Raw genomic sequence first — 24,210 nt, forward strand, 5'->3', positions numbered from 1 at the left:
TTGATGGTATTTTTCACTATTTTCTTGTAACTTATTAAATATGCAAAAAATAAAAACAATGAATTAAGGAGTAAAAATTAACCACCAACCCGAAATAAAAATATTTGTATGAATGACCTAGGAAATTATGTAAGTGTTTGATCCTAGTATTTTTGAAATTCAAGTTAAAAGTTTTGATTTTAATTTTTCTTTTTAAATGTTATTTGACTCATAAATTTATATATGGTAAAAATAAATTCATCATCTAATTTTTTTTTTTAAAAAAAGAAGAAGAAATATGAATAGATTGTTTGTATAATGTGAAAGCCTTATTAAAGAATGACTAATTGCTATTGTTTTTTTAGTTTTTTGGATCAATGAGTTAATTGTGAAATTACTTGTATTTCAATGTTTATAATAGCATAAATATTTATTTATAAAACAACATGAAATATGTGATTTATTGATGTGAAGTCTTAAAATATTTTGATGTCAAATTTAGGTTACTTGTATTTCAAAGTGAAATCTGAATTTGACAGGTGAATGAGTCAAAAGTTGACACGAATCAGATATGAATAGCGAAATCAACAATGGAGAGATTGGTGAAAAGCGATTTTCATTTAGGAAAAGTTCAATGTGCTATCATGAATAATCGAGTGTCGTGACTAGAGCCCATCTAGCTCCTAGGACGCGGTGCCATGTGCAAGTCACAAATCAAACTACAGTTAATTTGAACAATCACTGTTACACAAGATTCTAAAATAATCACCGACTGTTTTCAGCAATAGCTACAAATAAAGAATACATGAATTTCATTTAATTTTATATACAAGTTCAAACAATTGAAAGTTCTACAATAATGATCAAACTCATCGAAGCTCGAGATAAATCTTCTTTGTATCTAAGTTTAACTCACTCAAACATATTTTTTTATCGAACTTTTACGAGTCATCTCATTATAATTTCATTATCTAATCAATTTAATTCACAAATATAAATTTGACACTATTGGACAAATACTCTTCATATATATTACCTTCTTCCGCTTTACTGGAATCCTCTTTTCTCCTTCTACATATAACTGATAATCTCTCTCAACTCTTCCAAATACTAAGCACTCAGTCGCCGCATCAGAAAACTCAAAGAGGATGGCAGGAGGTAACCCTCCAAAACCCTCCTCCAACAAGCCAGCTCCCTCTGCTTCACACCGGAAATCCCGATGGGAATCCACCACCGGAAAAAAACCTTCTTCCGATCCCAAAACCTCAGTAGCCGGTGCCGGCGCTGCATCCGGATCCGGTGACCCCAAATCGAAGCCCTCTCCAAAACCCACAAACCCAATTCAGCCTACGACTCCAAATCCGAAACCCATTAGCAAACCGTCACCAAAACCCGACCCGAATGCTCACTTTGGCTTGCCCCCTTTCCCTTTTCGTGACCCACCTCCACCCCCTTTATATGGGTTTCACATGCTTGAACGTAGGACCATAGTTCTAGCTGATGGTTCAGTAAGGTCTTACTTTGCATTACCCCATGATTATCAGGATTTTCCAGCTTTTCCCCGGCCGGACTTTCGTGGTCCGCCGGGGTTAGGATTTGAGAGGCAGTTTCCGGATGATGGGTTTATGAGGAATAGGAATCCGGATCATTGGAATCCGTTAGGGGTAGAAGGGGGACGTGTTGGTGATGGTGCAATAAAGAGGAAGTTTGGTGACGAGGGAAAGGATGGGCTTGATAGGTTAAGGCAACAAGTGTTGGAACATGGAAATGCTGGTCCGGTTCCGCCCGGGTCAAGTAGTTCGTATATGGGTAGAGGAGAAGAAATGAATAGGCCACCAAAATATATGAGAAGTGGAGGTTTTGAAGGGAGGGCGAGTAGGACTAAGCACAATGAGGTGGATCAAAGTGCATTAAAGAAGTCTTTTTTGCCTATGGTGAAGTTAATTTTTGACACTGCTAATGTCAAAAGGAGTTATTTGGCTGATGGAAAGCAGGGGCGTTTGCAGTGTCTTGCTTGCAACAGGTGTGGGATTATACTAGGATTATTTGTGTTTCTAATGTTTTAGATTGTTGATGTGCTGATTGAATGCTTGTTTTGGTTCAGTTTTGATTTAGATCGTCTTTGGATAAGTAGTAAAATGACCTTTTACTTTTCTTCAGTAGATGCTACTTTCATGCACATACTAAAAGTATCGACTAGAAAAGTTAAATTCTATGCTTTTGGGGTGCTTCATGTGTATTTCAGGATTGGGTTTTGAGACCATTTCTGTTAAACTTGAACTATTGTAGCAGAAGATATCGTAGGTAGGGATTATAAGGGCCTTTGGCAGCTAGATAAGGAACTAGCTAGCTCCAAGTTAATTGGAGAAAGTGTTTGATTCTTAGAGAACTGATATAATTAACTTTTAGTTGTTAGAGATGCTGACTTAAGCTGCTGCCATGATCATGTTTTATTTGAAACATGTGGCAAATAATGGTTGAGCTTATGTCTTGATTTGTCAGCAAATAGCTAGGTAGCTTCAATTTAGAAAATGAGAGACTGCTTTGCGTAGTAAATTTATCTTTGTTATGTAACTCGTTACCCACAGCACTTTGAGGTCTGCATGAAGTTTCCCTCGGGCAGAGGTTGGATTGCTTGTTTTCTGGTCTGCTCTTATTTTAGATTATTTTTTATAAGCTGTTCAAGTTTAGTTGTCTTTGCCCTTGAATGTTGGAAAATGTGCTGAACTCTCTCTCTTCTTACTCGCTCACACTTTCTCTCTTCAGTCTTCATCTCCTTGAAGGCGTAATTGCAATATCACTGAAAATAGATGTGTGGTCGTATGCTATTCTTAAAAGGTCATTTGTTTTAACTCTAGTAATGTTGTTTTACAATTAAATTTGGATTGAGATGTTGTTGGTCCGTGATTCATATGTGTTGGTATCATTGTCTCTTGTTTTTGAGATGGCATTCTTAAAGCCATGTCATTTGCTAGATAAGCTACCTTTATTACTAATCGTATCTAATTCTCGAGCTAACAATAGTGTATCTCGTTCCATTGTAAGTTTTCCCCATGACAACCTATGTTACTAACTCCCATATTTATTTTCTTGATCTAATTTTATTGGTGTGCTGTGAGTAGACTATATACTTTATATTTCATGTAAGATTTGTCCTTGTTCTATTTGCACTTCTAATGCTGTATTTCTTCAAAATGTTCTATGCTTGGTATGCAAATTAAGTGTTGGAATTAATCAGATCAAATGTGGGACTAGGTTGACTTGGAACTTTGTAGGGGTTGTTTTTAGTAAAGAATTCTGTAGGTTTTAGTATAGAGTATTCTGCTGCTACATTTATTTTGCTGCTAATGACTGCTTCAATTCTCATTTAAGATTGTAACTGATATCAATATAGCATTGTATCAGGGAGCAATCCGAATATAGGGTATAGGGATGTTATACTACACATAATGCAACAAGTAGTCTCTATATCTCATGTTTAGTTCATAGGATCCAAGTGCATGGGTCGAAGTGGGAATCTGTTCTAATGCATAAGAACAATAGTTATTAAGTGAAAAAAAGAAACCCAAAAGAAGACTCATATAACAAGTAGAGGTGGGGGTAGTTGGTGGTGCAGGTGACATAGCTCAGAAGAAGTTAAAGGATGTTTGAGTGTACATGAAATGTTGGTTGTATATCTTATTTTATTTCTGACTTGACAGAGATGAACAATAATATCAGTAACAACAACAATGTTTTCTCAACACTCAACTTATGTTCTGAAAATGTAAGTAAAATGAAGCATTGTAAGGAGACCCACCCCATTGGTTATGAGCATCTGTTGAGGCCTCATTTATGTATTGTTTTTATCTTCTACCATTGTCCCAGTTTTCGTATTTTACTTAATCCTATCATTGCTTTTAAAAAGTATAATACTAGTGTTCTAGACCAGTCACGGATATACAGAGCAAGGGAGCCATTATCCATATATGCGTTTGGGGGAGAGAGAGAGAAGGGAAGGGAGAGCCTTTTCTATATGCTTTTATTTACTTGCATATTTGATAGACAGTTATAGCTTAGTTGCTGTCTGTGTAATGTAATTCATTAGCTTCTCGTGATTAACTTCTAGCCATACAGAGTTTATTGTGTTGATTCTTTGTTCTTCTTGGTGAGGCATTTGAACCTCGGAAGCTACTCCTCCTTCATTGATTGGTTACTTGAGCTATTGCTCTTCCCTGCTCATCCTTTGTGATGATCACCATGAAACTTTTATAGAATTTTTCAGATGAGCTATATTTCTGTCCATGAATTAGATGCTTGATAACATTAGTTTGTGATGAGTTGAGTGGGCCTTTTCATTTCCCAACGGTAGAACATGAAGCAAAGATTCGAGCAGCTGCATGCTTAAATGCTCGACTAGTGGTACTCTATACACAACAATACAACTGTATCTGACTTAAAGTTTTTCTTTCTTGTGTTTTAGATGTATGTAGATTGATGAACATGATTTGAATATTTAACGTATGGGGATTTAGTCATATGTGATGCAATTATCGACTAAATGATTTGAAGGCAGTCAACCTTGGTAGAATCCCACCAATGGGTTCATATTATCTAGGCATAACTCTTTCGGAGTTTTCTGCCCTTTGAGTAGTTCTCTTTTATAGATCACTAGGCCATAGGAAGCTTTTATCTGTACCTTGTTCTGAACTTTGTCAAGAATTCGAATCTTATCTCATTTTGTACTAAAAAGGGTCCTGTTGGTGGAGGAGTAGCTTCTACTTTCACAATGCTGTATTATCAATATGTGGCTGAACTGGTGGAACAGCATTGTTTTTTTTTTCTTGGATAAAGCTGGTTGAACCAGGTTGTTGCATTCCATGGGAGATGAAAATGGTATGTGATGTGTGGATAATCAGAGCAGTTTTTAGTACATTTACCACTTTTTAGTGTGGCCTCGCTTCTGAGTTTTAACAGGTCAATGCGTGCTAAATCAGGGATCTCTTGTTTATGAATTCTTGTTGTGTGATTGCTGAACATTCCCATTATCTTGGTTGTGGTTGTTGGCTTGTTGCAGCACGAGAATGGCCCCGCTTTTTCCATATGGTGGTCCACCTCGAAGGGAAGTAACACTAGATATTTGAGAGCAAAAAAAGAATCTGTTGGGTAGTCAAATAGAAATGTATTTCTACACTTCCATTTTAGTGCAGTTTGGCCTTATTTGGTGATGTTGAAGCCATGATTGAATCTCTGAGCACTTTACACAACTTGTACTGATTCTAATTGCACATTCTCCGGTGTTTACTGGTGATCAATACATCCAGCCTTTTACTTTAAAAAAATATAGTATGACAAAAAGGCTGCTTGTAGGAAACTAGCGAAGGAGGAAAATTAAGTATGTCCTGTTTAATTTCTTCAGCTGTAGTTTTCTCCCATTCTTGTTATGGCACAGCAAAAGTAGTTATGTGCACGGTCTGTATGCTGTTCTATGCTTTACTTTGTACTTGTTACTCATTTGATTGTAATGTTGTTCATAGTAAGTTTGCAATAGGTGTTAAGTTTATGATGGTAGTTTGTACGACATGTTCTTTTATCCTACTGCTCTGTGGAGAAAATCTCAATGCTTACATTCAATTGAGACTTGTTTGACTTCCCTTTGCAACCTCTAAAGAGATTTCTTTCCCTTCAGAGTAGGTGTAAAGACAATTTGTTGGCTGATGGCAATTTACATCTCATTTTTGGGTGAATTTTAGCTGTGATGTGCTGCATCTGCAAACAATCGAAAACACAAAAGTAGTATCATTGCACCTCGTGGAGTTCCACACCTTGAAATAATACTACCCGAATTTCCTTTTATTGCTCAATGCTTTTGCTTTTGTTTAGACTTAAGTTTATCTTAACTTGGAATTTGAGGAATAACTCTGAAGTACTTCGTAACTTTGACATGAAAACCACACAGGACTTCAAAAGATTTTCCTGATATGCACTCTCTCATTATGCACGCCTACAACCCGGATAGTGCTGATTCACTTGTGGACCATTTGGCCTTCCACAAAGCATTATGTGTTCTGATGGGATGGAACTATTTGACACCTCCTGATCACTCAAAGTCATATCAGATGTTATCTGCTGATGAAGCAACTGCAAACCGAGATGATCTAGTTTTGTGGCCGCCTTTGGTTATAATCCATAACACTATCACAGGAAAACGCGATGATGGGCGCATGGAGGGTTTGGGAAACAAGGCAATGGATAGTTACCTTAAAGGTAAGACATCCATCTCTGTTTCTTTTCATTTCCATCGTTTCATCAAGGGGAGTTTCCACTGCGCTATCCTTTTGCAGACGTATAACAGCCATAGCTACTTTCCACATCTAAAATCTCCACCCAATATCTGTGTTCCTTTTTTTAGGACGAGTACTTGCGTAATTTGTCTGTCCATTTGATGGATTTACAATGCCGTTTTTGCTGATGGTCTGTGTTTCGGCATTGTCAGTGGTCTCACTTAATCACCGCCGTCTTGCACACTAGCAGTTTCTGATTATTTTTTTAGTCTACTTGCAAGTGTGCTCTTCGATAGTGTTCTGTGAGAGTTGCCTCTTAGGCCACGAATCATTGGATCTGAGGCAGTTTAGAATCTTAAATATGTTGATCACATCTTGCAGTGGACTCTGAAAGCAAACTTGGTGGTTTGTAGAATTATGTTAATAGATTTTAGACTTGAATTTGTATATTTTTTATTAATTAGATGATTTGTCAAGGAAATTGACATGAAAGGCCTCACAGAGGGAGGGAGGGAACATCCTATCATGTTTAGGGTGTTAAGTCACATCCGAATTGATATTAGGGATAATACTTTTAATGGCATTGCAGTTTTATTTTATGAAAAAGCGCTCTTCAGGTTGTCTTTCTGCGGTAAAAGTTCAAATGTAAATGGAATAGACTCCCTTGTACGTTTCCTTAGTTCTGTACATTTACGGAGGGAGACTGAGTTTTTGCATTGTAAATATTCCAGCACCTTCGTGGTACGCTTCAGACGAAATGAATCATCTTACTTCTCAAAACATTCTTTAGTTGCTACTGTCTGGAAGGATAACACAAATCGACTTCTTTCAGAAAAGCCCCTTGGCTCTTCTTAAAATTTTCTCAATATTAGTTCTGTTACCTTTGAGAAAAAATGAATTTGGCGGATTGCATGCCAATTGTAATGCTAACAAGAATCAGAAGCAGCGAAAAGCATTGTTTATAGGCTTATATGCTCTTGCATTCTCATGCCTAAGAATATATTTCTTCAGTCATGTCACCACTATACATTTCGGAGAATAATATGGATTGCATGGGATTCAGTGTAACCTGCCATTTGTGTTGCTAACTTGTATTTAGAGCATTAATTGCACTCTCTTGGACTAATTCTATTTTTCATGCATTTTGCGTAACCAGTATACTCTTTTCTTCATGTTTCACAATGTCCAAAAGCTAAATCTTTGCTGATAGTCGGTGTAATGTGACTTCAGGCATGGTTCTACTTTCATTGAGATGTTTGACAATTACTATAATTGACATCTTCCCAGAAATAGAAGCTGTGCAATTCTTTGTGAGGAACTCAGTGATATGATTGTATTTTTAGTTGTCTGTTTGTACATGGTCAACATGTATGAGATTGCAACTTGAGTTTGTCCTCTCTTCTAGAGCTTGGACCTCAGCTTTCTTCCAACATCTCTACTGTTGAAATGCGTTTGGTTTGGTTTCAATAAACCTTTTTCCAGTAGGGGTAGTTTCCTTTCCTGGTCCATGCTTAACTTTGTTGTGGATACAGGGAGAGGTAGTCTTCTATAATCTGTACATCTCTACTGTTGAAATACATTTGGTTTGGTTTCAATAAACCTTTTTCCAGCAGGGTAGTTTCCTTTCCTGGTCCATGCTTAACTTTGTTGTGGATACAGGGAGAGATAGTTTGGTGTTCCTTTTCTAGTCTGCTTAAACCGGGTTTCACTGATGTTTTCTTTTGAGGTTTTTAAAGAGTCTTGGTGGTTTTGCCTTCAAATTCATCAAGAACAATTAGGTATTGAGGATCTGTGTATCTTGTTTCTATTGAGGAATCTTTGTTCATAGAACTGGTGCAGTGCCTATTTCTTTGACTTCCATATAAAATGATCAACTTGAGTTTGAATCCATTTTCTGAAGATGCTTTGACACATCAGTTTGTTCTTTTGGTGTTTACCATTTCTCTGCTAGCTTAAGAATTTTGGTGTTCTAGGAGTTGCATTATTATTGTTGTTGTTGTTACACTGTAATTTTCCGACAAAGGGGTGTTGGTCTACACCCCTCAAGTATTTGTGGCTCCGCCACTGATTGTTGCTATTATTATTATTACCACCACCATACTGGTCACTATGCGTTGCCAACCATGGGTTATTCTATGGGAGGATTAATGCCATGAATGCCTTTGCCAGTGGTTTCATTATCAGTCCTCCTTCCTTGTCCTATCATTTTTCACCTTTTCTGAAACAAAAAGCTGAGAGGACAACGTCAGATTAAAACTTCCTATTAATATTTGTAATCATTGGTGTCTTGTGTGTGGAACTTGATCGTTAGCTAGTGTTTGTTCTTTTTTTGGTAATAGGAATATCTTTTATATAAACAAGGGGTAGACTATTTGAGCGGTGGTATGGCCGCTTAAGCAGCTATTATGCATAGGAGTTTTCCTTAAACACCTTGAGTTAGTGCTTGTTCTATAATGGTTGTTGATTTTAGGACTATATCTTTCTTGAGACCTCCTATGCTTCAATTTCCTATTTTACTTTAGATAGTGTATTGCCCAATTTATTTATGTGGAACTGGTTACAAGGCACCAGTGTCATCCTTTCTTCAGGCTTGTTTTTTAGCTCTATGTTCTTGACGTTTCTTTACTGCAATTGCCAATTTTTCTTTCAGGTATTGGATTTCACGGTGGCAAGGCAAAGGCCTTGTATAGCAGAGACGGTCATCTAGGTGTTACCCTGGTTAAGTTTGCAAGTGACCAATCAGGTTTGACGGAAGCCATGCGGTTAGCTGAATATTTTGAGAAAGATAATCATGGGAGAAATGGTTGGGCTCGACTGCAGCCCTTGACTCTAGGCAAGGATGATGAGAACAATCCTGACCTTTGCAAGTATGATCATCGGACTGGAGAGAAGAAGAGGGTCTTCTATGGTTACCTGGGCACTGTTAACGACTTAGAGAAGGTTGATTTCGACTTCCGAAAGAAGATAACCATCGCTAGCCGATCGGATTACAAGCCATCTGGTTAGAACCAGGTCAATAGATTTGTGTTTGAGATATGCTTAAGTTGAGAGTATTACTCAATTCTCTATTCTAGATATTGTCGTTTCGTGTTACTTGTGTTGCCCTTAGGAATCCGAGAGTTGGGGCTCTCTGGTACAACGGTAGGACTAAGATATTAATGCCATGCATGTCTCTTCCCTTCTCTTGTAGTGAAACATCTCTGGCACAAGATTAGTGGTTTTGAAGTCCAATGGACTTGCTGTTTGTTCTCGTCCTTCCTCTATTTGAGGCTGGGTGTACCAATGATCATGGTTCATAAATTTGTCTCAAGGTTTAATTTAGGGTTCCCCTGCAGGTATTAGTACAAAACTATGCCTCAAAACTTTGACCTGAAAACGAGGAATTCGTTATTGCAGGTTAATATCTTAAGCACTACTAGTCTCACTAGATTGCAATCAGAAGCATAAAGTTCTGGTGCAAGTTTAGCTAAAGCAGTATTATCTTGCTCTGCTTTAAGATTGTTTTATTTTACTGGTAAATTTGAGATAAAATCATTTTCTTTAAAGGATCGCCCATCGATACAACACCAACATTATTCGATGCAAGTTCTATAATTCAAGCAATAGCTCTTGTTCATGATACATGTGGTCATGAATTATTAGTTTCTTGAATTAAATTTAAGACCTTTTTAATTGTTGTAGTTTGTGCTGATTGAAATTTTTGTAAAATATAATGTTACTAAGATTTGATGTCACTTTGAAGTTGTTATTTTTGTCCTTGGATTTTGTCTCTCGAGAGAGGAATATTTTTCAGTCAAAAGTAGGACTCAAGTGCCTTATCTCTCTCCAAACTTTTAGTGGTCAAGAAGGAATCAATTCTCTGTTGGTGTTTTTTGGCAGTGTTATTTTTATTTTATTTTTAGAAAAGCTTTTTTTATTTTTACAAAATCCCGTTTAGTGTTTCTCAATCAATAGTAGCACATACATTGATAGTAGTATATGTTAAGTTTGATTGAATTTCATATTAGAATTGATCTTTAATTTTGTTTTCTTTTGGATTATACTTATTAGCTAAAAGATACCTTAAAAAAAAAAAAAAAAAAAACAACGAAAGATACCTCATCTATGTTGCTACGCAAGACTCACTCTTTTGGGAAAGGAGAAACAAACTACCTAATCATACAAACATTATTTGTTCATTTTTCATATGGTTTGAAATAATGATATCTTATCTCTTTAATTAATAATTTGTATTAGATTTCAAGTTACATATATTTAGATATCAATTTTTTGATATTAGATAGATTAAAATAGGGAGAGAGGCGAGTTAGGTCAAGGAATTGAGCAAGATTTGTTTATGCATTCATGATACATGTGAATCAAATTAGACACGTGATTTGAGATATTAAATACACGAGCGAGATGGAAAAAAAGCAAGTGAGATTTGTGTATGTATTTTGGACACATGAGAATTTATTTGAATATTGTGTATTTTGAATAAATTACGTCTAATTTTGATTTTATGTATACATGTACCTAGACGTACTTAGACGTAATAAAATATAATAAAATTTATAATATTGCACTCTAAATAATTAGATTCTTAATTTAATTACTCTTTATGTAACACCGCGAACTTATAAGCTATACATAAAATGTCAATACCACATAACCCCCTAATAGGAAAAAGGCATGTTGATTTGAGTTTAAATATAACGGAGGCAAAATTTTAGATAATTTCTTCTTTTTTATTTGAGTGGATAGGAGATAAGTTAATATGATCAAATTATATTATACCATAAAATAGTTGAAAAGCATACTTTTTGAAATTTGATGAATAGGTTAGGCAACTAAATGTAGATGAGCAGTGGATATAATTATTGTCTATGAGAATTATCAAATAACAACAAAGAGCATAATTAGTTAAGCCTAATCACATGCACTCATAATAATAATACCCACATATTGAAATCAAAATATTAGTAATATATTATAGTCTCATTTCATCCTAAGATTCCATCAACTTTTTACTATTTACTGAGTCATTCTAAAAGTAAAAATAGACCGAGAGGACGATATCGACTAGATTGTGACGTAATAGTTAAAATTTCTTCATTTTTGATCAGAAATTTTAAATTTATGTCCTTAAAAATGAAAAGAAGTTTAGCAGAAAAATGTCTCTCTAAGAAAAAGAAGTTTAAAATTTTATAATACATAAATTTAAATATAATTAAATTAAATGTTAATATAAATATGAAACATCTAGCGGAAACGAACAAAGTGAAAAAGACAAGAGGACAGCAGGCAGTGCGCATGCCTGTTCCATTCTGTTATCTTCTGGTTATTTCATATCATTCCACTCCACGTTGATACTCTATAAAATTGAATTAAAGTACACAAGAGTGTGATGGGATATTGAATTAAATTCTTCTTTAAAATTCACCATATTAAATATGGAGCTCAATTATTTAGTTTATAATTTGGAAATGCATAAGTATCTTTCTATATTATGATAAAAATTTCACATACACGTCTTAAGATTTTATTATCCTCTTGAATCTTTAATTTTTTTATAATTTTGTACACCTATTTGGCTTATATGGCATCTAAATATTTCTCACGTGTATCAATTGCATTGGGTTATGGAGTGTGCCACGTAAGACAAAAAATATATTTTTACAAAAAAAGATAAGTTCAGAAAGTAATTGAATCTTAATTTAGTTAAAGTATGTCTCTAAAATTTTGGTCATAGTAGGTATTTTGCATTTTCCCTTATGATTTCACATAAATAGTAGTTATTTGATGTAAGTTAGAATATGAAGTGAGTATACATAAATAGTTATATCCTACATTATTAATTTACGAATTATTATATGATTGTCATCGTAATTTTAACCAGCAAACAGACTTATTAGGATATGAATCAAAGAATTAATAACCTCTCACTAAGAAGCATTTTATATCTTTTTAGATTTATATTTGATGCGAATTAAATTGAAATTTTCTTTTTTAAATAATAATGTCTCATATCTCACATTTAAAAAAAAAAAAGAATTTGCTAGTTTTACGGTGATCCTAAAGCCTATAGCTCTCATGTAATTTATCGAGATTTGAGATCACTAATTTGACCAAGCTCACACAAACAAATGTCAAATGTCTTACGAAAAAACTATCCTAGTAAAATTATCTTGGTTGATACATTAAATTCATTGGTTATAGAAACAGTGAGTTTAATGTAGTAAAGATAAATTATTTCATTACAACCTCTAATTACTAACATAAACCTCTAATATATATCATTGATCGTCATTATCATTTATTCATTATCATTGTCAACTATTATTATCGTTCACCATAATTAGTAATTGCTATCACTAACTATTACGATCAAGAATCACCATTTATTATTATTGTCAATCACTATGCATTACGATTAACTACGATCCAGACTTGCTATCATCGCCTACCACAATGTTGGATTGCACCTAGAGCCGTCATCACAACATCGTTTCTTCGATTGTCATATTTTATTGATATTATATTAAATTAAATTTATATTTTGCTTAAATAATATACATATTAATTTTTATAAACACAAGTTTTATCAAATTTATATATTGAGAAAACAAAGTCTTACGTAATTATAATGCAAAAATCAAACCATAAACATTGTTATCCCTTTTTAATTTTCTTATATAAAAATAAAAAATGGGAATAGTAGCACTCATTTATGCGTGAACTGATTGTTTATATTTTTAAAAATACGTTATCTTTACGTTTTGCAATAAATTGGTAGGCAAACAATTAGTTGGGCAGAAGTTAGAATCAGAGTGGAATGAACTGTACATATACTACCACCAAAGGTACAACTATAAACAACCTTTATATCTAAACTCGGACCGAGTTATTAATTTTATCAATTAAATTATTGTCAATCTTAAAAATATTTATTAATTTGATTTAATTGAACTTAAATACACTTTTTATTTTACAAGATGAGTGAACAATGAAAATACATACATTCCTAAATTCTCGTTAAGTGTTTGAGTGTTTTTAATATTTTTCTCGAGATTTTTTATTATGAGTCATATACAAGAATTTAAAATCACTTGCTATATCATGTAACAAATTTCGAGCGTATTTAAGTTTAGTTAGTCAAATATAATAGCGTGTAATGAAACTAATAATCTATGTCAAATTCAATGTTATATTCAAAATACTTAGATCTAAAAATAAAGATATAACTGTTGTTGTCAAAATAATGTGGTCATTATAAATTTTAGAATTGAAGAAAAAAAATAATGGATTTTCATAATCACTTCTTTACCATTGAGTCAATAATCAATTATTTATTTAATTTTCTAATATAAATATTAACATAAAAATTACTGAATTTATCTATACCTACAAATCTCCACTTACCTCTGCCCTGGTGTCTAATTGACTATTAAAAGAAGCGATAGACCATCAATCGATATGATATAATAGATAAGACTATTTTTTCTTAGGGTTTATTTGGTTATGCGATTAGTATCATGATATGAAATCACAATATGGTATTATGATATGGAATCATAATATGAAATTAAAGTTTTTTTTGAACATGCGATACAAAATTCTGATGTTGTATATTTTCAAATAAGCATGAAAAATTCATAAGTTTTAAAATTATTAAAATAGTCCCAATTGTTTATTCAATCTTATCAAATAAACAAAATAAAATTGCATAATAAGTTATTTGTTATCCTTTTAAGTAATTGTTTTAATCTAACTTTCGATTTAACTTTCACTTCTCATTAATATAATTGAGTAAAAATAGAACACCTTTCATGGGTTCTTCAAAATTTTATCGGAAAAAGGCCTAAAATACCCTTAAAGTATTGAAAATGGTACAAAATTACCCTCCATCCACCTATTGGCTCCAAAATACCCTTTTCACCCACCTATTGGGTCAAAAATACCCTTGTCATCCACCTTTTTGTTCAAAATTGACCACTTATTTAACGGTTTTATATTTAAACTATTTAAATATTTTTTTAAAATACGTGGGGCTCAACTATTTCTTATAATTTAACTTATTAGTATAATTTATGTATCAATCCATTACCCACCCATTACTAATCAAATTCCTCTTAATAAACCGTCACATTATTAATGCAAGCTACTGCCAATTGATTGTTTTTAAAAATTATAAAAGTAAATTATCATACATTCAAGTGGCTAAATAAAAATCACCGATAAACTTAAAAGTCTGATTATGTTCATCTTAATTATTCTTACGTCTCAATTATGCGATGTTACTTCATACGTAACTTTTTTTCAAATATATTAAAGGTTTTAAAACAAATCATAAATATTTAAAAATTAGATTTAAAAAAAAAGTGCATGAATTAATTCGGGATGTATTACTTGTTTACCTTTAATCATAAATTTCTAATTCAATTTTGAAAGAAAGTGTCCTCCTAAAAAAGCAGCTCAACCTAAATTTAATTGGGGTTTCGATTCGGACTCGAATAATTTTGTATGTCATTTTAAGGAATCTATAATTTCGTCGTGTTTTAGTAGTGTTTATGACGATTTTGATATTATAATTGAATCATTAATTGAGTACGGTTTAGTTAGTAATGAGTGGGTAGTGGATTGAATATAAATTATATTAATAAATTAAAATTATAATCAATAGTTGAACGCCAAGTATTTTAAAAAATATTTAAAGAGTTAAAAAATTTTAAAACAATTAAAAAAGTGGTCAATTTTGAACCCAAAGGTGGATGACAAGGGTATTTTGGAGCCAATAGGTGGATGAAAAGGGCATTTTGGAGCCAATAGGTGGATGGAGGGTAATTTTGTACCATTTTCAATACTTTAAGGGTATTTTAGGCCCTTTTCCGAAATTTTATTACTCAACAATTGTGAAGTGTGAGTTAAAGTGATTATATATTGATGAAAATAATAATTTTTATGTCGGTGAGAATAATAAATTTTAAAAAGTGATAATGTGATTATAAATTTTATTTACATGTAAAAAAATAATTAGTCAATATAAATGTGAAATTGTTTTAACATAATATAAACTCGTAGGTCAGTTTTTGCATCAAAGTATCTCAAGGCATGATATGGTATTCCCATATGACTCCATATCATGTTTTTTTAAGAATATAAAAATCACATTTTATGATATGAAATCATGAGATGGAATCAGCGTATAATCGAATATTCAAACATTAATTTCATCTCACGATATTATATCGTGATATGATATTATATGATCAAATACCTACTTAATTGAAGATTTTTATGATTATATCTTCGATATAAAAGAACTTCAGATACTATTTTATTAGATCAAATACAAATTTTCAAAACAATCAAACTTTAATATAAATATCAAGTGAAATATGGGAAGATAGCTAACCTAAGTGAAAGAGGATAAGAGTAGAGTAGTGTCCTAGTGTTTGTAGTGCTTTGAAGGCCGGCAAATAACTTTACTTTTTCTGACTTAACCCATGTGAGACCTTCACATTTAATTGGACCCCACTTTCCCACTTTCTCAGCTTTTTTCTTTTTTTTTTCTCTCTTTTGCTTTTCTTTTTTCCCTCATTCTTCGATTTTTGGGAAAATTCTTTATCCAAACAGCTCTCTCCTCACGTCATTCTCATTCCTCACATGCTCACATTAATTACTAATATTTTCTTCTTCTTAATTTATAGTTTCTTTGGTTTATTATTATTTATCATATTTTTTATTTTTAAAATTAAATTATAAAAATATTGATTATGTATTTTTTGTTATATTGATATATAAAAAAATGTAATTCATAGTTTTGTATTTAAATTTTTAAAAAATTAAATTTATGTAATTTTGAAAATTAGTAAAATTAATTTTTGAAAACAGAGACTGAGTCATGATTTTCAATCAGGAGGTTCAAAATTGGTATAAATAAAAATGTGAAGTAGCTCAAGGGAGTTCAACATCTACCATATATATATATATAAAAATATTTTAATCATGTATAAATAATATAATTTTTCGCTGAAAAGAGTTCGAATAAAGTGGAAGGAAAGAGTATAAGTTAGTATGGCTCAACCTAAAATTGAAAAGATTTACTTTTTCCGTCTCATTTTATGTGGCAATATTTAATCCAGAATGGAGCTTAAGAAATAATGAAGACTTTGAAATGTTTACCAAATTGCCTTTAAAAAAGTAAACTCACATTGCTCTCTCCTCATAAATGTATTAGAGTACATAAGTAGAACCAATAAGGATAAAAGAAAAATTGTACCTTTAAATATTTACCATATAAGAAAATATGACATTCTTTTTGGGATTGACCAAAAAGAAAATAGTGTCACATAAATGAAACGGAAAGAGTAATTTTTTATTTATTCTTATCTTATACTCCTCCTCCGGAAATGTTTGTCATGTTGCATATATCATAAATCAATTTGACTAATTTTCAAAGATAAATTGGATCACAGTAATTCGATATTTTAAACAAAAAAATTAGATATTTTAAAATTATATGAAAAGTACTATAAATTACAATTTTTTGCATATTAATATGATGAAAAAATACATCTTAAAATGTTAGTTGAAGTTTTTATAATTTAATTCTAAAAATAGAAATTATGATAAATAATATCGATCGGAGAAAATAAAAGTAAAATAAATTACAGATATTTATGTGATTTCGAGGTCTAGGAAAATTCCTTCTTTTTCCTTCCTCCACTATGGCACTATCCAAACAAGTCTCTTTAATTTTCGTCACCATACAATATCATACTCTCTCTTATCCTATCTAGCTACCTGTTACTACTAGTTATAAAAAATTTGATCATGCTAGCCACGGGTATTTATTTTTTAAATGGTGCTAATTAAATAATATAAAATTGATCTCAATAAATTATAGAAATATATTTTTTCGTGGTAGTAAAATACGTCATTCTTTTTCTCATAAATTTAATATAAAGAGTCTCCTTATGACGTTTAGAGTTGGAGTATTTTTCTTTATTGATTGTTAATTTTTATTCAAAATAATTATAAATTTTACACAAATATTAATTATTCTTAAAAGTAATAAAGCTACAATTTAAGATTATTAAATAAAATCCACACAAAAGTATGTGTGATTTTTCAAAAATATCGTCACTAAAGGAGTCATATTGATGAAGACATACCTGCTTCAACCTCGAAGCTCATAATATAAGAGAACGTCAATATTATCCACTGATAAAATTAAAAATTTCAAATATAAAAGAAGTTTGAAAAAGAAATTTAATACTATCTTATTATAACTCTATAAATAATATTATTTTCTATTAAAAGAATTCAAATTAATTCTCGATCCGATATTACTTAGGCTTCCTATAACACTTTTTGCATTTTTGTGTATGGTATTATGTGATTGGTCTCTCTCATTTCATTTCATTTCCTTCTTCTTTTAGTAGTACTATTTCTCAAGAGAGTGGGGAACATATTTGAACTATTTCGTTAATTATTCTAGATTTATAATTTGAAAAGTGAGTTAATGTTAATATAAAATCTTTTTCTTTTAAAGAAGATATTATTTTATGTAATTTTAAATAAATTGGGGATTTAAATGGAATCAAGTTATCATATTTAAGCATGCATTTAGACATAAATTTGATTGAACATTCGGAAAAAAAGTTTGTAAATTTAAAGCTAAAAATATGATATATTGAAAAGTTATATTTAAACATGCATTTCACCTGATCAAAAATTAAAGTTTCATAATTGTAAAGGAAATTTTACTTGAAAAAACAAGTTAATGTTATAATATCAAAATGTTTTCAATTATATTTTTTTGATTAAAAAATGTATATATCCCAAAAGTTCTTAGTAATAAGAGAGATTTATTGATAACTTATAATATCATACAAAGTTTAATACAGAAGTAGAATAAAATTCATAGCATTAATTATAAGAATTTTAACTAACTTTCGTTTATCTTTTCGAAATGTAAAATGTTAAGATTCTTAAAATAAATTTGTATAAATCATTCATCGAAAATATAATTGATTTGGAAAAAATAAATATCTTTTTAATTTGTTATAACAACACTTTTTTTGAATTAAATTTACGTAGCTAAATATGATAGAGAAAAAGTAAAACTAGTATCAATTTATCAATCTTGAATTAAATGTTTATGTCAATATTTTTTTCATCATTTTTTCATGTTTGATATCTATTAATGTGGGAGTTTATAAATTATAATGAAGTTTTTTTCTTTTGAAAAAAAATTAATTTTTTGAGTATTTATTACAATGTTATCGAACTCCATTAATTTTTTATTTTTCATCTCGTAATAAATAAAGTTTTAGATTTTTTTTGATAAATAAACGTTGAAATTAGGATTCATAATTTTGACAATTTGACTTATAGTTGACATGTAACTATACACATTTGTCTTAATCGTTGATTGGGATAAAGAAAAAACATAATATAAACAAAAAATTATATAATATATAATCAATTATTAAATCTTAATGAAACAGACAAATTAACCAAATAAAATAACAAAACAAAGCAAAACCACATGAATTGTAATCCTTAACTTAAGCAACACTCCACCTACATTCCTCAAGAGCATGTGAGTATTTTTTTAAAAATAATATTATATATATAATGTGAGTGATTTCAATAAAAAATATTTGTTGATATCTTTTCAATAATTTAAAATCATAGTTTTAAGTGTTTATCTTTTTAATCGGACTTTTAATCTAGTTATAAAAATATATATTTTTACCTAAGTTAATCTAGAGTGTAGTGATAAATTCATCAAAATCAAATCGATAAAAAAAACATTATGTATAAAATATATTTCAACTTTTTAAATATAAATATACATATTTTAAACCTCTTGAATATAATGTTAAAATCTGACTTTGTAATTGAAAGATTAAATTCCCTTTAGAATTTCAAATTTAAATCTCAAACATTATATTGTTATTATTCAAACCCTTCCATAAAAATTTTATATTTGTAGATGCTTTTATCACCATTAGAAAGTAGATAAAAATTATCTTTATCTAATTTTATAATTAAAAAGTTAAATTCACCTTAAAATTTCTAACTTTAAATCTCAAACACATATTGTTATTATTCAAACCCTTCCATTAAAATTTTAAATCAGTAAATATTTTTATCATCATCAGAGAGTAGGAAAAAATTATCTTTATTTAAGAAATAAAACAAAGGAACAATTCATATCCACCAAAATTTGAATAATGCATTAACTAACCTTCCTTATAAATTATTTTTCAATGTTAAATTAATTACTATTCCCTTCATCTCATTTTACATTTTACGTGGCACTATTTCCTTTTTGGTCAGTTCCAAAAAAAATATTATAATTCCTTATATGATAAGTATTTAAAGGTGTAATTTCTCTTTTATCTTTGTTGGTTCCATTCAATTTTAAATAATACGCTAATACATTTATGAGAAGAGATAAAGGTAAGTGTAATTTTAAAAGACAATTTAATAAATAATTTAAAGTCTTCAATAAATTTTTTAAATTCCATGCCAAATTAAATAAGGCCACATAAAATAAAAAAAATAAAAAAATATTATTTTTTAAAATATAATATTAAAAAAATATCTTAAATATTGCCTCTCTAATAATAAAAAATTACTTATCAATCCATTTGGATCAAATAATTGTTTGTCCTAATGTAAGGATTAGTATTTTTCCATCTAGTTGAAATATAGAAACTTCCTAAATTCTCTTCGACATACAGAAACACACGTGGCTACAATCAGTTCGTCCACGTCATCATCTTCTACTATTCCCCTCTTTACCTTAAGTTTATCATCACCACCAAACCCCTCAAAATCACTTTGTCCCCTTCCCCAATTCCCCCCTTTTCAATTTTTCTAGGGTTTCCGATTCCCAATAATTTAACTATGGGTTCACTCGCCGATCCCGGCGAACTCGACTCGGTGGAGCCGCCGCCACAGCAGCCGAGTTTCGATGAGTTCCAGCGACAAACTTCTCTAATGACAAGTTGTACTCTTCTCTGGAAGGAACTTTCTGATCATTTCACTTCACTTGAACAAGATATCCTCAAAAAGTCGGAAGCTTTGAAAGCTAAAATCCAAACTTTGGATTCCGAAACTAAAGCATCTCTTGAAGTTCTGGAACAGCGTGAGACTTCAATGAATGTTTCACTTTCAATTGCTTTGCAGAAAGTTGTTGAGAACAAAAGAGCTGCTATTTTGGCTTTGGATGAAGGTGTGGAGCAGCCAGAAGTTGATGATTCTACTGGATTGTTGTTAAAATTGAAGAGTTTTTGTGTCAAGATGGATTCTAGAAGTTTCTGGAACTTTCTGACGGCGAAGAAGAAGGATTTGGATTCGCTTAGGCTGGAAATCCCGAAAGCGTTGGAGGAATGTGTGGATCCGCCGAGGTTTGTGTTGGAATCGATATCGGAGGTGTTTCCGGAGGATAAGAGGGAAGAGAGGAATGAAAGGAACAATGATTTGGGGTGGGCTTGTGTTTTGATGTTGGAATCGTTGATTCCGGTGATGATGGATCCTGTTTTGGGTAATGAGAGGAAATTGGTGACTCCAAGTGTGAAGGATAAGGCTAATGAGATTGCGGAGATTTGGAAGAAGAGTTTGGATGAAAGAGGTGGGATTGAGAATGTGAAGACACCAGATGTGCATACTTTCTTGCAGCATTTGGTGACTTTTGGAGTTGTGAAGGATGAGGACTTTGATTTGTATAGGAAACTTGTTGTTGGGTCTGCTTGGAGGAAACAGATGCCTAAACTTGCTATCTCTCTTGGCCTTGGTGATAAAATGCCTGGTAACCTTTTGTGTTTATGTTAGTCCATGTTGTTTATGTTGTTGCTTTGGCTTGAAAAAATAGGAGTAGTTTGAACTCCATGGTGAAATGGGTCTAAATTCAGCAAAGTGGCTTGGGATTTAGTGGTAGTTTTTGTTGTCATCGGTCTTCTTGTTCTGAGTACTTGTTAATTAGGAAATTTAGCTTAGTAGCTTTGATTGAGTGACCATGTGTTGCAATATTGTCATTTTGCCCTTGTTTTTCCATTTCTTGAGCTGGGATTCCTTATGGGATGTTTTCTCAAAGCCAAATTAGGCTATTAACTGAGATCTACTGTTGGTATTAGGAAATCTTACTTAATAAGGGCTATTATCAGACCAGAGAAGTGGGTCTTTGCAAGGGGACTTCCATAGTTGTTTGAATGGGGGAGCTGCTTCTGAGGTGTCTCCTAGCTAGTCTCGGGAATGGTCTTTTGATTTATGCAGTATTTTTTTCAGTCTGCCATTTTATGTTATGATGTTCAGCTAAACTGTTGTAATCTGAGGGCATTCTTACTTGTGTAGTCGAGTAGATTAGGAGTTGTATGAGATAGATCTTATCTTCACTACTGATGAGAGTCCCATGTGGTGTTTAGTTGTTTAGTCCTAGTTGGCTGTCTCCTTGTCGTGGAAAATTTGCCTGGCGACATCAAATGCTTTGTTTGTGGTTGAGTTTGAATTCTGTATTTTCAAAATAAACATCTAAAGCATGTTCATCGAGGTCCAGCTTTTTCTCCTCCTATCTTGATTGGTTATAACAACATGCATTCCCTTTGCTTCTTCTGTGGAAGTGCTATGTCTATAAAGCGATGAAAATGAATGCCTAGACTAGTCACATGCCTTAAATTCTTTCTGTAGTTCTATTTGTAAAGTATGGTGTATCAAATATTATTCTTCAGTCCTCCATTTTTGTATTGAACTGTTGGAAGAAACACAATGAGAACTTTCCGAAAGCAGGATCTAAGGTAGTGTTTGAGGGCAAGTAATTTGTGCTTATGCACATGAAACCTGCTATTTTGGGATCTCCAGAGCATCCCTCTTTTTTCCGATCTAGATGCTTTTATATTTATATACCATCTTAATGGGGTTTGTTTGGCTGTAGGTATGTGGTGAGGTAATAGATTTAAGGATTGTCACTCACTTGCAATTTCATTTTTTATCTGTTACTTAAGAAATGATTCTTGGTATGTAATTATGCTGTTATTTTTGTCTGCAGAGATGATTGAAGAACTGATCAGCCGGGGACAGCAAGTTGATGCTGTACATTTCACTTATGAAGTTGGACTTGCAGATAAGTTCCCTCCTGTTCCTCTTCTGAAAGCTTTTCTAAAAGATGCGAAAAAAGCTGCTGCTGCAATCCTGGAAGATCCTAATAATTTTGGTCGAGCTGCGGTATTGTCCTATTCTTTTTCTCCTGCTATGTATCTCATCTAGCTATCCTGTATCTGTTTTCCAGATTGTCCCAGTTATCTTGTTCGACAGTAGTGGTAGTTGGCTATGATTGTCTCTGTCTCTCTCTTTCTGCTATTCTCTCTCTGCCAATAACGCCATTAGGTTCAGTCATTGTAACTATACTTCTTTTTTTGGAAAGAAAATTTTAGGTGTTCAGCGTTGCCAAGTTCTGCATACTTCTGTTTGTGCTTCTGTAGAAACTAGAGGGTGTAGACATAGTCAGTGAAGTGTTGCCTAACTTCTTGATGTAATAATGGAAGAAATCTTGGCTCCCCTCACAGCATGTCTGTCCTAGATATGCTATGATGCCATTGAGCTCTAAGCTCAAAGGTTCATGTGAAAGTTTAACGATTTGTGGTTGCATTCAAGATTACGACGACAACAGAGACATGGGGGTTATTTATGGATGTTTGTTTATTTGAATTTACTCATTTGTTGCTTATTCATGTTTTACAGCATTTTGCTTCTAAGAAAGAGCAATCAGCAATTCGTTCTGTTCTCAAGTGCATTGAAGAATACAAGCTTGAAGCTGAATTTCCACCCGAGAACCTTAAGAAGCAGCTTGAGCAATTGGAGAAGCCGAAGAATGAGAAGAAGAGGCCAGCTGCTGTACCAGCAAACAAAAGAACGAGAGCCAATAATGGTGGTCCTATGCCTCCTGCTAAGGCAGGCCGTTCAACAAATGCCTACGTTTCATCTTTCCCTGTAGCTCCAGCATTTGTTAGGTCTCCACCACACACCCAATACCCTCAAGCAGTTCCAGCATATGCCTCACCACCAACCATCTACGGTAACAGGAGCCCACCTTACCCTTACTCCCCAGAAGCTGCCCCCTATCCAGGCACCCCAGTGAACTACTCTCCATACGGAGGCTACTGCAATGGAATGGCCCCAGCTTACCAGCAAGCTTACTACCGATAGACATAACATGAATCTAAACTGGTGACAACTGATATGATGACCCAATCTAAATTTCTTTCTTTATATGGCTTGTAATCAGTAATCACTAACCTTTAATGGTAGCTTTATGTGTGTGTTAATTCTAATTCTGACTTTTATCCTGCTGTCTTGCTCTGCAATACTGCAGGTTGTATTTCTGATGTTAATTGAATGTGTAGTACTAGGTGGTTGTGAAAAGTAATCAATATGCTTAACAATGACTATTTGGTGCTTGGCTCACAGGAATGACTGGTGAATTTGTTCATTTCTGTCCAACGATAATATCTGAGAACAAAATGTGTTTAGAGGTGTTGTCATAGTTTCTCTGTAGGACAGATTGGTTTTTTATTGCCTCCTGCTGAATCTTCTTTTTGAATCTTCAAAATCTTAAACCTTGAAAAACAGTTCAACTCCTCAAATGACTCGAACAACAATGATCAGTTCATGGCTTGATCCTATCTTTCGACTCTCATATCACGCACGTCGTCTAGCTCACAATGCATCTAACTTCCACGTAACGTGTTGTGCTCTTACTGTCCACGCACAGAGTTTATACATGAAATTTATAAGTTCTCATAATATGCATTGTCAATCTTTAAACAATGTCTAAAGGAAGATGTGATAATTTTCAACCAACATTGTCTACGTTTTAAGTGTTTCTTCTTCTGGTTCTTTCCTTTAAATCTAACCATTTATTATATAGGGTAGAATATCATTTTAATGTTTAATATTAAAAAAAAAGTAATTTTCT

The 24,210-nt window shown here is 32.3% G+C and overlaps 2 protein-coding genes across 2 annotated transcripts; both read left to right on the plus strand.

The window, feature by feature from the left end:
• Positions 1 to 914: 914 nt before the first annotated feature.
• On the plus strand, positions 915 to 9,486 carry LOC101252627 (uncharacterized). Its single transcript, XM_004247307.5, has 3 exons — positions 915 to 2,002; positions 5,918 to 6,225; positions 8,893 to 9,486. Exons 1-3 carry the CDS (start codon positions 1,128 to 1,130, stop codon positions 9,246 to 9,248), a joined length of 1,539 nt encoding a protein of 512 aa, XP_004247355.2. The 5' UTR covers positions 915 to 1,127; the 3' UTR covers positions 9,249 to 9,486.
• A 10,421-nt stretch (positions 9,487 to 19,907) lies between these two features.
• LOC101252327 (FRIGIDA-like protein 4a) lies at positions 19,908 to 23,680 on the plus strand. Its single transcript, XM_004247306.5, has 3 exons — positions 19,908 to 21,051; positions 22,285 to 22,460; positions 22,977 to 23,680. Exons 1-3 carry the CDS (start codon positions 20,148 to 20,150, stop codon positions 23,439 to 23,441), a joined length of 1,545 nt encoding a protein of 514 aa, XP_004247354.2. The 5' UTR covers positions 19,908 to 20,147; the 3' UTR covers positions 23,442 to 23,680.
• The last annotated feature ends 530 nt before the right edge of the window (positions 23,681 to 24,210 follow it).

Source organism: Solanum lycopersicum, chromosome 9 (genome assembly GCF_036512215.1).
Source record: "Solanum lycopersicum chromosome 9, SLM_r2.1".
Classification (NCBI taxonomy): Eukaryota; Viridiplantae; Streptophyta; class Magnoliopsida; order Solanales; family Solanaceae; genus Solanum; species Solanum lycopersicum.